Below are 13867 nucleotides of genomic sequence, written 5' to 3' on the forward strand. Positions count from 1 at the left end.
GGCTGTGGATGATAAAACTCATCATGGGGTCAAGATGAAGAAAAGGAGAACAGCTGCGGAGACAACATCATCTATAAGGTACCTGGATGTAAATATTATGTGTGATGTTAACTAACTCTCATGTTTTTATTTATGTTAGGAGCATTAAAGGGAATGTCCAGGTTTGTGATGAGTCTGCAGCCATTCTTTGTGACTGCAGACTTCTGAATTCTCACCATATTTTTCGGACTATAAGGCGCACCGGACTATAAGACGCACCCAGGTTTTAGAGGTGGAAAATAGGGAAAAAAAATATTTGAAGCAAAAAGGGTGGTAAAATATTTAATAACATAAACATACTATTATATGTGTTGTTATTATATATAATAGTATGTTATTATGTTGAAAGCTGACAATCCAACACAATGGGCAGAACTTTGAACACATTTTATAAGTGGTTATGAACTTGTAAATAACTCATGAAAGAATAGTTACGTTAAAACCAAGCACACCATTGCTTTTCTTGTGAAATTCTCAATAAGTTTGATGTGTTACAATACCCTATTCCCATTGTAAAAAATAAAGTTGGATCCAAAATGGCTGACTTCAAAATGGCCGCCATGGTCACCACCCATCTTGAAAAATTTTCCCCCTCCCACATACTAATGTGCCACAAACAGAAAGTTGATATCACCGACCATTCCCATTTTATTTATTTAGGTGTATCCATATAAATGGCCCACCCTGTAGAGAGAGGCAAGTTTTCTTTTTGTGAACTATGAATCGAATTTAAAAATGTTCAAATTTGTGTGAAACCAAAAATTTCAGGAAATTCAACTCAAATTTGAACCTCCATGGATTGATCCGCTCATCTATAACTGGCATGATTATTACTTGTGTTGAAAAAGTAGTAAAAAAAAGTAGTAGCTGTGGGCCTCCTTATTTCACAGTGCATTGCTGCTGGCTAGTGTTCAGCTTCTTATTCTGGAGGACCTGACATATTTGGATTACACAGTTCAGATTGTTCAATGGGAATAATGTAATGCCTTATTTTCCCTGTGGGGGCGCTGCTGGGAAATTAAACCCCTGAGATTAAAGCTTGATTGTTGGTGATATCAGGTTCTGTTTGATCAGTTTATCGATGGAGGACCCTAGTTACAAAGTACAAGTGTCTAAAGTGGAAGACAAGAGTAAGGATATAATAATAGTTGCGGAGAACTACGTATCACTCCATAAAACATTTATTAAAAATTGAGAATTTACTTCACTTCAAAAAAACACTTTAAGGAAAGTGCCCTTTCAGAAAATGATGGCAAACATGAATATTTCTTTTACACTATTTATACATTACACATAGAAATTGTGCAAAACACCACATATTTTTATTTCAATTCATTTGAACCCAAGAAATGGAAAATATTTTTTTAACCTTTACAAATTTAACTTAAGCTTTATTCTTTACAGTTTACAATATACAAACGATTGAACCCCCCATTCAAGATGAATCAGGGAAGGTTGTCCCTAGCAAATTTGTGCAATGGGTGCGTTTGCCTACAATATAGGCTGACATAGGTCTCTCGAAAACTACAATCCTGGAGATATAACCTGAAGATACTCGAAATCTCCAAGAATATAAATTTTGCTCTATTTTTGGTTAAAACGCTTAAGTTTCCGAAATTGTTGGTGAGCAAGTCAATATGCCTAAAAATGTTCTGTTGGATCCCAAATTTTTGGATTCTTTACGTTATTAGAAAAACCACATTGGCTTTAGAAGTGGTTGATGTGCTGATGATGTCTACACAGATTTATTTACCCCTTGACAACTAGTGGCTTTTGATACGATTGGACTAAAAATGACCCAACCATAGTAATATTCCATGATTATTGAAAGGATGAATATCCATAAAAATTATGACTATTTCTGCATTAGGAGAAGTTGAGCAAAGAGGAATCATGTAGGAAATTAGCCATGGTGGTGCCTAAAACAACCAAAGTTGTTGTTTTTTTTTAACTTTAGCTGAAATCTGGGGAAAAAAAAACAATATTTTTTTTAAATATATGAACCTACTTGTAAATGGCTAGTATAGTTGGTGGATACCAAATATTAAGACCCGGTTTAGTATTTTAAGGCATTGTGTACAACGGGCATTTATAATGTGTCAATAAAACCACCACTCCGTTACGTGGTGTTGTACCATGCATATAGCGTACGTTGAATCATTGAGGACTGGCAATGTTTCGCGATCTGATCGCATGGCCTCCATTTAGTACCCTAATATACTAAACCTCAACACTATATATATCCACATCTGACCAAACAACATTTATTGGACAGAATTATGTTGAATTACTACATACCTTTGGAAAACCAGTAGGTCTAGAGTTTTCACCCAACCACAAGGCACTTCTGTGACAAGTGCTGACAATATTTAGTAGGATGAGCTCAGTGCTATATATGATGCCTAGTATGTACAAGGCCGTATTTATTCCACTATGTCACGACATGGACTTAGAATTGTATATCTATAAGGTATAGATATAGTATAATATTATTATGATGCATGGTTTGGTAGACCGTTCGGTAAAAGCTGATATACGATATTTCTGTACTGCAGCTATGTCTTGCTATGCAAAGTGGAAGAATTTTCTACATTCTCTGTTGCGCGCAACACAAAATTCATCATTTAACATTTTTAAAAATCATTCTATTTGGAACCAATAAAAAATATATTAAAGCTAAAATATACAGTAATTTTTTCAGACATGGACGGCAACATACGTGATAAACTGAACTACTTACTGTGGAGTTTAGTAGCAGCTTCAGCCCTAACGATATTCTGCTATTATACACGCCATCTTTGTATGGGCCATCATTTACATTCATCCTCTGACCTGAGGCTTTGGAGACCATTTTGTGGCCAGTACATGGGGGTGTCAGTCATTTGCTTGCAATACACAAACATGCAGCCCCCCAGAAACATTACACTAAGCTTAGCCAAACCTGCTTATATCGGTAGGATTGTCTGGCCTTCTGATATGAATGGGAACCTCCTTGTCTCTACCCCAGAAGGATCCGGCTTGTTGAATTTCAACGGGTAAACGCCATGTTTGGCATGAAGATAAGCCACTGCGGGAGGACAGTAGTGGATACAATACAGACCCTTAGTAAAAGGCGGTATACTGGTGAAACGCGCGTCGGGACACATGTCCTATAGTTAGAGTAATGTGTGAGAAAGTCAGGGTTACTGATATGAGAAATTGAGGCACAGTGCAGTATATAAGCGGTATCCACATTCTACTTTTAATCGAATCTGTTGCAGCGGAGGCTTCATGCTGTGAATCACATAGCGTGTGCTTACCCCTGCTGCTAGCACACCGCACCTCACAGCATGGCTGGTGAGAGATCGCGCGTGAATTACTGAGCGGTATACATACATTACCGCCGCTGCAGGACAATACAATCGACAGCGGCTTTCAGGCAGCGATCATCCCCACAGCGCGTGCGCCGCTTCTTATTCTCAATTCCTGGGTATAATCACGCAATGGCACCGGCGTGATTCTGCCCCTCAGTATCGTCTATTGCACTAACTTAGGGCGTCATTCAATTAATGGTCGCTCAGTGGCAGGTTCACACAGATGAGCGCTGCACTGTTAAAATTGCAGACAAAATTCTACCCTCAATTTTCAAGTATGCATTATTCATGCGTCTAATATACGACGCTGCAATAAACAATTTATCATCTAAAGATTTTATAGTTATCGTGCCTTCTACTACATCAACAGGCACCAATCACAAAAACTGCACCTCTACGCACTTATCAGTGGTCCTGGCACAATTGTCACCGGAGTAATTTTGACTCATAATTTATGGGGACAATAGTCAAAAATCCCTTGAATTGATATTTACTCTCCCACATTCATTCACTATTAGGAATCAGTGGGTCACATTTAAATTTCTTGTGACCCAATATATATCCCCATTGGGTGCATGTATGTTAATCTTATATATTAATAATTTTAACAAATATGGAATAAAAGTAAAATTTTAATGACACGTTATCTTTTCCCTTTTTCTGTATTGTATCCATAACTTACCGATGGTGTACACTGTAATCCTGTCTTTTGAGAATTGCTTAATTATAAGGAGGACAGCTCTGTCATAGAGAACGTGGGACAATTCGGCCAAGCGAACGATCTTGTGTAGTGGGGAGTTGAGAGATATAAATATCAGCAGAACCAACGTTTGGCTGTCAGCTATCTGGTGTGAATGGGGGGTTTAGACTTAATGCTGGCCCTATCTAGGCCACAACTAGATCTTAACAATCTGAAGGACTCAGTTGAGAAGAAATCAGCTGAGAAGAGTCAGAGCAGATGTCTATTGGTACAGATCAGGGTACATTTACACTGAATGATTGTCTGCAGCTTGTACAGTGTAAATAGGCTGCCGATCACCCTCACTTGTCAGGTGAAATTATTTTTAAGCTTGCTTAAAAAAATCTTTGTTCTCGGTAGCCCATTGTCTTGTGTAAGAGATCATGTGCTGCCAAGAACAATGAGAGCCTATTCATAAGAATGATCAGTAGATTGTTCTTTCCGCCTCGGAAGAGCAAGTGGCCTGTTAAATGACTACCATAAAACATGTAGCCGATCAGAGGTCGTTTAACGCCACCAGTCATTTAGTATCAAACCACTCTATAACATTTGCATATTGGTCACCACATTAGCATATAGGGATATGGAGAAAGCTTCTGTTCAAAAAGAAGCAAGTTACAACCTTGTACAATAGTCAAAAGTCTCAAAAATGTTAGGATATTACAAAATGGTTGCTTTCACTGTAGAATCAGGTGCACGCAAGAGACAATCTGTCATAATGGAGCCTTTTGCTCAGTAATAAAGACACTCAGGAGCCACATGTCCTCTACCATCCTCCTCTAGGTACTAGCTAGGGTCTGAGGATTGAAACGTCTATGGTGTAAGATATGGCTTTATGGTTCATTTCCGAGAGGAGATAATCAGCGAAGGAGCGCTCGTTCCTGATTACTGGCCTGTGTAAACATTCCGGCGAAACCCAATGATTGAGCAAAATATCACCCCATGTAAACAAGTTGTGTGCTGCCGATAACATGAACTGTACATGGGCACAGAACCCTTCTACTAGCGATTGTTCGTCAGCCTCTATTAACAGGCAGGTAAGCGAGCGCCGATGTACTAGGATATCGGCGCTTGGTAAAGGTTCACTGATGGACCAAACTGTTCATGCCTGAAAGTAAACCATTCTGCCAGGAAATTTATAAATGGGGCAATGATAGCAAACTGATTCCTGTCCCAGATAAAAGGAAAATTCTCACATGTTGCCCATTTGCATCATAAGCGTCCAAATCTCCAGACCTGAATGTTTTCCTGTGGTGGACACAATGATTCTTGATTTAGGACATTACATACTTTATAGGTAAATTAAGTAATTGAAGGTGTTAGGCCACCCACACACATTATGGGCGAAGTATTACTCAGCCGACAGCTATCTCTCCCAATGTGGGAACTCTCTTTGTGAGAGAACACAGGAGAGCACCATGTGATAGCGGCTTATATCTAGGGAGATCAAAAGGATCGGCTGTTGAAATTAATTCTTCTCTGCCACAACATAATTTGTGAAGGGATAGTTGGTCAATCCTGCTGAAATTGTCCGATTTGATTGACTTTGATCTAATTTAAATGGAGGCCTTAAATTGAAGCTCCTGGGCCTAGTATAAAATTTGCGATAAGGCCCCTACCTACCATAGGTAAGGGCCTTTTGTTACTTTTTGCCAACCCCCATAGTTATTCCCTTGAGGGTGTCCATTTTCATTGAAGTAAATGACTCGTCTATCCAAACTACAGTCATGGCTTCTTTCAGATTCATTTAATTTATCTAAACTTTTAATAATAGAAATAATTATATTTATACCTCTTTTTTATTCGGGTAATTGCACTGTCTTAACGTTTGATTGTCTGAATGATTGTCTTTTTGTATTAAATATAAACATGTTATTTTCACCTTATTTATAACCTCAAATGAAGAAAAAAAAATTATCCCTATACCTGTTATACCAGAATATACTAAACCTGCTCCACGCTGAAGGCTCCAATTCAGCAGTGAGAAGATTATTGGCTCAGGCAACTTATAGTAATACGTTTCCCCTCCAAAATAAAATAAAAAAGCATATGCACAATTGTTAAAAAAAAACAAAAAAAACTTTTGTCACCATCATGCATTTTACAATAATGTTATCCCACTTCTCTCGCTCCGACGTACAAAGTCTGTAAGCCCTGTTAAATCCAATATGTCCCACAGAGTCCATTCATTGGCGGTTTCTGGGTTCTCTTAAACAGTCACTGCAGGGTACATCATCTGTTCAGGGTTACTGTGAGGGTATGGAGATTGCATCTGTCTATATCCACCTTGGAGTCCATCTAAAAAAGGTGGCATTGGGGTCATGGGGACAGAGTCATGAGGTACAGCATATCCCACAAACTGGGGGTGAAGATATTGTCCTTGGTGTGGAACCATTTGGGTCGCTTGTTGACAGTTTAACACTGAATAATTGGTGGGCATGTTCACATAGACGTTATTCATGGCTCCCTCTGGCAGACAGCAGTTGGTTTGTGATCTAGTTGGAAGAGCCCTTGCCCCCGAATTGGCACTTGAGCTGGAGCTGGTGGCTGTGCTGGACTGCCGAGATGAAGACCCGCGTGAAGTGCTGGCACTGGATATCATAGGGATAGTTTCCATAAGGCGATTGCTTCCCGGAGCTCTGCTCTGCTGAGGTTCCTGCTTCGGTCTGAGGCAACGACAACAGCAAATAGCAACCAAAGATCCCAAGATGATAAACGCCACAAATACTGATCCGACAATCAGGAATGGCACGTAGATGGGAACTGAAAAAAAAAAGAATACAACAATAGGTTTAGAATAAAGAAGGTAAATGTTTTATCTCATCAAAGTGTAGCTGGTGGGTCTACAATCATTTTAAAGACCAAGGAGGTTTAGTAGTATCTTTACTTCCCCGTCACTCTACGGGCAGGTGCAGAAGACCGTTTTCTCCACATCTGAGAAAATTGGTCTGATTATACTAATCACGGTCTGATTATGCTAATCACACTCTGATCAAACTCTGATCAGAGTGTGATCCGATTTTCTCAGAGGCGGAAAGGAAAAGAAAATTTCTCCACCTTCACTATGTGAGTCCATGGTTGTCATCCAAGTGCAGTCCGATTTTTTTTTTTCTGTAGAGTTGAATGGGCGAGCGCCATCTGATTCTCGGAAACAGATCATGCACGCTACGGTTCTTTTTTGAACACCACAATAAAATAACAAACAACAGATAGCACTTGTCCACGTTATTCGGTTGTCTGCATGAGCCCTAATTCACAGTGACTAAGCTTGGCCGGGTTCCAAGCATGGATGGTGGTTAGGCATGGAGGCGGGAAGTCCAAGTTGTTGGAAAGCCACTTCTCACGCTTAACTTCTTTAAGACCAAGTTTCACAATTAAGAAAAAGTGATGACATGATCTGCCTTGCTATTTACATTTTCTATCAGATACCATTGTGATCATGATATTGAACATGATGACATAGTTTGTCTTATAAATCGATGATTTCATGCTTAGACTTGCCAAGGAACTAGTGATGGCAGATCATGTGGTGTCTGGTGATGGGCTCCTGGCTTACTTGAAGGTAACTTAACCCATCTACCAGACTACAGTATCATTCCGCAGCACCATCTGTAGGTGAGGAACACTACTCATCATGTGAGGGACTGTCTAGGCATGACTGCACTCTATAGACAGCAGGGAATATATAGTTAAATATATATGCAATGACCTAACCACTGACTGTAATTTCATATACCAACATGTCAGCCATCATCAGTAAGAGCAGAGTGTTAGAGGGTGCAGAGGTAACTGTACGCACGTCCTGGTAACTGAGAGGGGCTCAAAGCCCACATAAGAAGACATCAGTGTTATAAATGGCAAATGGTAGGAGAGGGGTCCCGATACAAATTTTGCACTGAGGCCCAGAAGCCTGAACTCTGTTGCAACTATGAAGGGAATGGAAAGAGACAAGAAGTCATGTTGTGTCTTAAAACGTATCTACACTTTGGTTCTTCCATGCGATCTAAGCCCCTGGAGTTATGCGACACCCCTGCACTGTGGGCAGTACAGTAAAGTTTAACCCATGCACTAAACTTTTACATATTTAAGTGTCTATTGTAGAATTTTTTCACACGGGCACTCTAGGGTAGATAGGCCACACGGTGGGTCTGTAAAGATATATACAGAGTTTTTTGCACTTGTTCAAAAATCACGAGTTTTTCAAGTGAAAATTGCTTCAGGAGATGCTATTTTGAGGGGTTTCTTGGACAATTTTTTCTTTATCTGAAGCAATTTTGAAGAGTTTTGAAGCATTTTTGCCGCCTTTTGATTTGACAGTGCTTAGATTGAATCGGAAACCATCAGCATCCGCTTCAAAGAAGTGATATATGCTTTTTTTTTCCCACCAGACATTTTTCAAAACCAGAAGTGTAAAAATTATTGAAAAAACTGTAGCAACGAACAACATAGAGGTTAAAACATTGAAATGAATTGAAAGAGTCTTTCAAGCATTTCTAAATTGTTTCTGTTAGAATTTTGGAGCGGATCTGCTAAAAAAAATTCTCAAAAACTTTTGTCTGAACAAAATGCACAAAGAATATTTTTGATGAGTTTAATTTGAAGGCTTCGCTCCAAAATCCTCCTCAAAAAGTACACACAATGTGCCCCAGCTCACTTGAAAAAGCACTCAAAAAATGCTAAAAAGAACTGTAAAATGATGTTCCCGGCTTTTGAAATTCTTTTAACGGTTTCGGATTTCCAAAGACGCCAAGCGGTTAAAAGCAGTGATCTACCCATTTTTCAGGTGGCTTTTGCTTGTAAGAAGCTATTTTGTACATAGCAGTCAAAAAAGGGCATTCTGCGTGAAAAACTTTAATACTCGTACGAGGAGATTTTCCTGAAGAGGTTTTGAAAAACATTTAATCTTAAAGACAGGAAAAAGCTAAAGTGAATGTCACTTACAGATCAAAAGGCTGTAAAAAAAGCACCACTTACAAAACTCTTCAAACCCGATTTAGGAACTACTTCAGGAATAGAAAAACCCCTCCAAAAAAATAAAACTGTATGCGCCCACAGCATTTTTTGTTTTCCTGAAGCTTTTCCTTTATGTCTTGTTTGCATAAGCTTTGCTGCTGGTGTCTTTTCATGCTGACTATCTATAAGGCCTGTCCCACACGTCCAGATAATTCCGGTACCGAAAAAATTCGTACCGGAGTTATCCGTGTCTGTGAGCTCACGTAGGCCATCCGTGTGGGAGGTGGAGCCGCATATTCATGACTGTAATGGGCGGTACCACGTGACCGCTCATACAGGAGAAGCTGCGGCGAGGACAGGACGCTGCGAGGGAGCCGGGTGAGTATTTTATTAACAGCGGGCGGGCGTACAGGGGGTGGGAGGGGGGTTGGGGACAGGGATCTTTATTTTAAACACAAAAAAAAAAAAAAAAAGGATTTTTCATATCTTCTTTCCAGCGAACGCTGCTGGAGAGAAGGTATGAATGGCGGCTTCAGCACCACGTGGGGGGGACAGCGCTTACTGTAGCGCTGTCTCCTGCACGGCACACGGACTGCACACGGACAGCGTCCGTGTGCGGTACTTGTTTTACACGGACCCATTGACTTTAATGGGTCCGTGTAATCCGTGCGCTCCCACGAACACTGACATGTCTCCGTGTTTTGCACACGGACACACGGTCCGTGAAAACACGCTGACATGTGCAGAGACACATTGATTTCAATGTGTCTACGTGAGTCAGTGTCTCCGGTACGTGAGGAAACTGTCACCTCACGTACCGGAGCCACTGACGTGTGAAACCGGCCTAACGTAGTGAGCGGAAGTTGTCTGAAAATGGTAGGTTCGCTTCTTTTAGAAACTTTTCAAGTTTGAAGCGGTTGAAAGAAGTGGAAAAAGATGGAACATGTGCAAATCATTTTGACATTGCTGTGCATAGGTTCATTTTTTTTTAGCACTTTGGAACCTGCCTGAAAACAATGTCACGTGTAGAGACCCAAACAAGCATTTTCTTAAGAGGTTTCCTATTGAAAAACTCATCGTTTTTTAATGCCTCCATAAACACAATGTTGCTAAATTCAGTTGGGTGTATTACCAAGCTCACACGTTCAGTATTTGGTGAGATTTTTACCTCAGAATTTGAAAGCCAAAACCAGGAGTATGTGATAAATACAGAAGTGGTGACGAGTTTCTATTATACTTTTCCTCTGATTGTTCCACTCCTGATTTTTTCTTACAAATACTGAGGGGTAAAATACTGACCAAATACTCAACGTGTGAACGAGGCCTATAAGGCCTAGGTCCTAGTTTCTCTTGTCCCGATCAGAAGAAATATCCTATAATTCATATGAGTGGTGAAAAAAAGAGATTCAATATGGAGAGATTAGCACGGCTTATAAAGTAAATCAATGTTTTGTTTTGGCCTCGAATTTACTACTAATTGAGTGAAATGACTGCAGCCGGAGGACGCAGAGGCTGTAATTACAGGATTAGGGGATTCTGTGCATTACACAGGTGGAATAATTGCACTTATTGAACCAATTTTTTAATTAGCAGTCGCCACAGGAAAGGCAATGAATCAAGTTCCAGTTCTGCACAGATGCGTCAAGGACAACTGAGAAGATCAGCGGCTTTTGTAAGATGACAACTCCCAGCATGTTCTGACTGATGAGTTGTACTTTTGCCGCCCAAGACCTGCAGGTGCAGAAGAAACGAATGGCTGGCACACGATAGGGGTGTAAGGTGCTAGTGAACGGATTCAGAGATCCCATAAATATAGAGAGTCGATAATCACTGCACTCTTGACTAGAAACAATTTGCTTCAAGTGAAAATGTTTATTTATAAGTGATGAACGACAGGCAATTGAGACGTTTCGGCCACGACGTGGCCTTGATCACAGTGTCGCATAGAGTTAGGCTACTTTCACACTAGCGTCCGGCTCGGCCTGTCGCAGTGCGTCGGGCCGAGGTTACCGACGCTAGCAGTGAATGCGCCGCACAACGGGGGCAGCGTATGCATTTTTCCAGCGCATCCGCTGCCTCATTGTGAGGTGCAGGGAGGTGGGGGAGGAGTTCCGGCCGCGCATGCACGGTCGGAAATGGCGGACCGTCGGAAGCAAAAAACGTTACATGTAACGTTTTTTGCTCCCAGCGGTCCGCCACAACACGGCGCAACCGTCGCACGACGGTTGCGACGTGTGTCAATGCATCGCAATGCATCGCTAATGTTAGTCTATGGGGCAAAAACACATCCTGCAGACAACTTTGCAGGATGCGTTTTTTCCCCTAAACGACGCATTGCGACGTATTGAAAAAAACGCTAGTGTGAAAGTAGCCTTAGTGCATCAACAATCGTACTTGTATGTTCCCATCCGGGAAGAGATATTTTGAAAAGTATGTCCTGATAGAGACTCATAAGGAAATATACGAAAGCTGATTAGATTTTGGTTCACCACATGAGATGCGGTCTGTATTGAAGTAGTGGGATACACTGTAGAGGTTGTACACATTAAATAGGGATAATGGGGACCCTGTGTTGCAGGAAGCTCAATATAATCATGCAGATCCGGATGGAGCAGCGCTGTGTATTAGTCCGTGGCCGTACAAGCCGACGTTGGTGGTGAAGAGCTCCCACTTCACCACCAACATCGGCTTGTGAGCAGCCATGGCTCACTGTAAGCAAATAGATGGCCCCTTCCCGCTATGTAAATCTAGTCTTGATAGACAAGTGGGAGTGGTATCCAACTTTTCTTCATGGAGTCTTCTTGATGAGCACTCCCAGTTGGCTAAAAAAGACTAGATGTATATACAGTACAGGGAAGAGGGGGTCATACCTCATAAACTGTGAGGCCCAGGAACAAAGGAATTAGGAGAACAGCGGCATTTACACCAGGTAGAAAAAAAATACATACATATGGCAAATGATAGGTCACTATAAAGTTAAATAAAGGGAATGTCAATGGATTCCATCATCATCATCATTCACTTCTACTGTATCTATCTATCTACATATCCATCCATCCATCAATACATTCCAGATCTATAAATTACAACTAGCTATTAGGAATCTCAAACATGGTCAGTGGGGAAGCATCTATCATATAAGGCTGTGTTCACACTCGAGTGCGATCAGTGTATGCACTTAGATCAGAATAATCCCAATGGATGTCTGAAGAGTTTTCCTTTAGCATCTGCCCAACAGGTACCATAATTATGATTTGCTTTTCCACATTGTTGGTCATAACAAAAAAATAGTAGTATACTTTTTTTTTTGCATGGGACCTATGGATAATATATGTCTCTGTATGGGAGAAATAGTCCAACATTAACTGTCCTCTTCTAAGAACAACACTTTTATTGATGAACATTTCAAGTCATGATAGCCAACACCATCTTTTACTGTTCATTAGAGTTTTTGTTAGAAGAGGGCCTTTAAAGGGAACCTGTCACCCCCAAAATCGAAGCATTCTATAATGCTGTAGATAAGCCCCCGTTGTAACCTGAAAGATGAGAAAAAAAGAGGTTAGATTATACTCACCCAGGGGTGGTCCCGCTGCGGTCCGGTCTGATGGGCGTCGCGGTCCGGTTCAGCGCCTCCCATCTTCTTACGATGACGTCCTCTTCTTGTCTTGACGCTGCGGCTCCGGCACAGGCGTACTTTGTCTGCCCTGTTGAGGGCAGAACAAAGTACTGCAGTGCCCAGGCGCAGGGCCTCTCTGACCTTTCCCACTGCCTGTGCACTGCAGTACATTGCTCTGCCCTCAACAGGACAGACAAAATACGCCTGCGCCGCAGCGTGAAGACAAGAAGAGGACGTCGTCGTAAGAAGGTGTAAGGCCCCGGATCGGACCGCCCCCCCAGGTGAGTATAATCGAACCTCTTTTTCTCATCTTTTACGATACATCGGGGGCTTATCTACAGCATTAGAGAATGCTGTAGATAAGCCCCTGATGATGGTGGGCTTAGCTCACCTTCGATTTTAGGGGTGACAGGTTCCCTTTAATGCTGGATCCACTATTTCTTCCATATTACTCCTTAGACTTGTAGTACTACAACATTTCTGTACATCGAGTTCTGTCTTCTTGTAGGTGAGCTGACTTTCCCCTGCTTTATCAATATCATATGATATATGGACCATTCACTGGGAAAGTCTACTAACATACAGTCATGACATCTGGAGATGGACTTGCAACCTTGAGATTGTTGATATTGTTCAAAAAGTTTGGTTCTCAGGTCCTCAGACAGTTCTCTTCTCCTCTTTCTGTTCTCCATGCTTAGAGTGGTGCACACACAGATACACCATGCAAAGTTTGAGACAACTTCTCCCCTTTTTATCTGGTTTCATGTGTGATTTTTATACTGACCACACCTATTACTTTTCACAGGTGAGTTTCAATGAGCATCATACGCTTAAAACAAAGTTGTTTACCCACAATTTTGTCCGGCCCATTTGGGGGGTTTTGTGTGAAGTTATGTCTGATTTGTCTTTTTTTTTCAGTTTTTTTTGTGTAGTACCGATACACACAAAGGAAATAAACATGTGTATAATAAATTGTGTAATTGCAATAATTTGTCTGTGAACATATCCAGTCTACTCTATGGGCCCAAGTGTTCAGACTTCACGGGTACCCATAATTTTAAACGGCTGAGCCTGATCCACCAATCGGATGAGAATGCGTCATGCTTTCAGACCGCAGATATGGATCCATTTTTAAAACAAATGTGTGTATGGATCAATGAAATGTTA

At 41.1% G+C, this 13867-nt stretch overlaps 1 protein-coding gene across 1 annotated transcript in view; it reads right to left on the reverse strand.

Annotated features, from left to right (window-relative positions):
• Window positions 1-1202: 1202 nt before the first annotated feature.
• The window catches only part of SHISA2 (shisa family member 2), a 33922-nt gene continuing 21257 nt past the window's right edge, over window positions 1203-13867 (reverse strand). Inside the window, exon 2 of the mRNA XM_069759057.1 lies at window positions 1203-6894. Coding sequence (XP_069615158.1) covers window positions 6341-6894 — 554 coding nt within the window. The 3' untranslated portion in view covers window positions 1203-6340. The remainder of the gene's footprint in view (window positions 6895-13867) is intronic.

This window comes from Ranitomeya imitator, chromosome 3 (assembly GCF_032444005.1).
Source record: "Ranitomeya imitator isolate aRanImi1 chromosome 3, aRanImi1.pri, whole genome shotgun sequence".
In the NCBI taxonomy this organism is placed as follows: domain Eukaryota; kingdom Metazoa; phylum Chordata; class Amphibia; order Anura; family Dendrobatidae; genus Ranitomeya; species Ranitomeya imitator.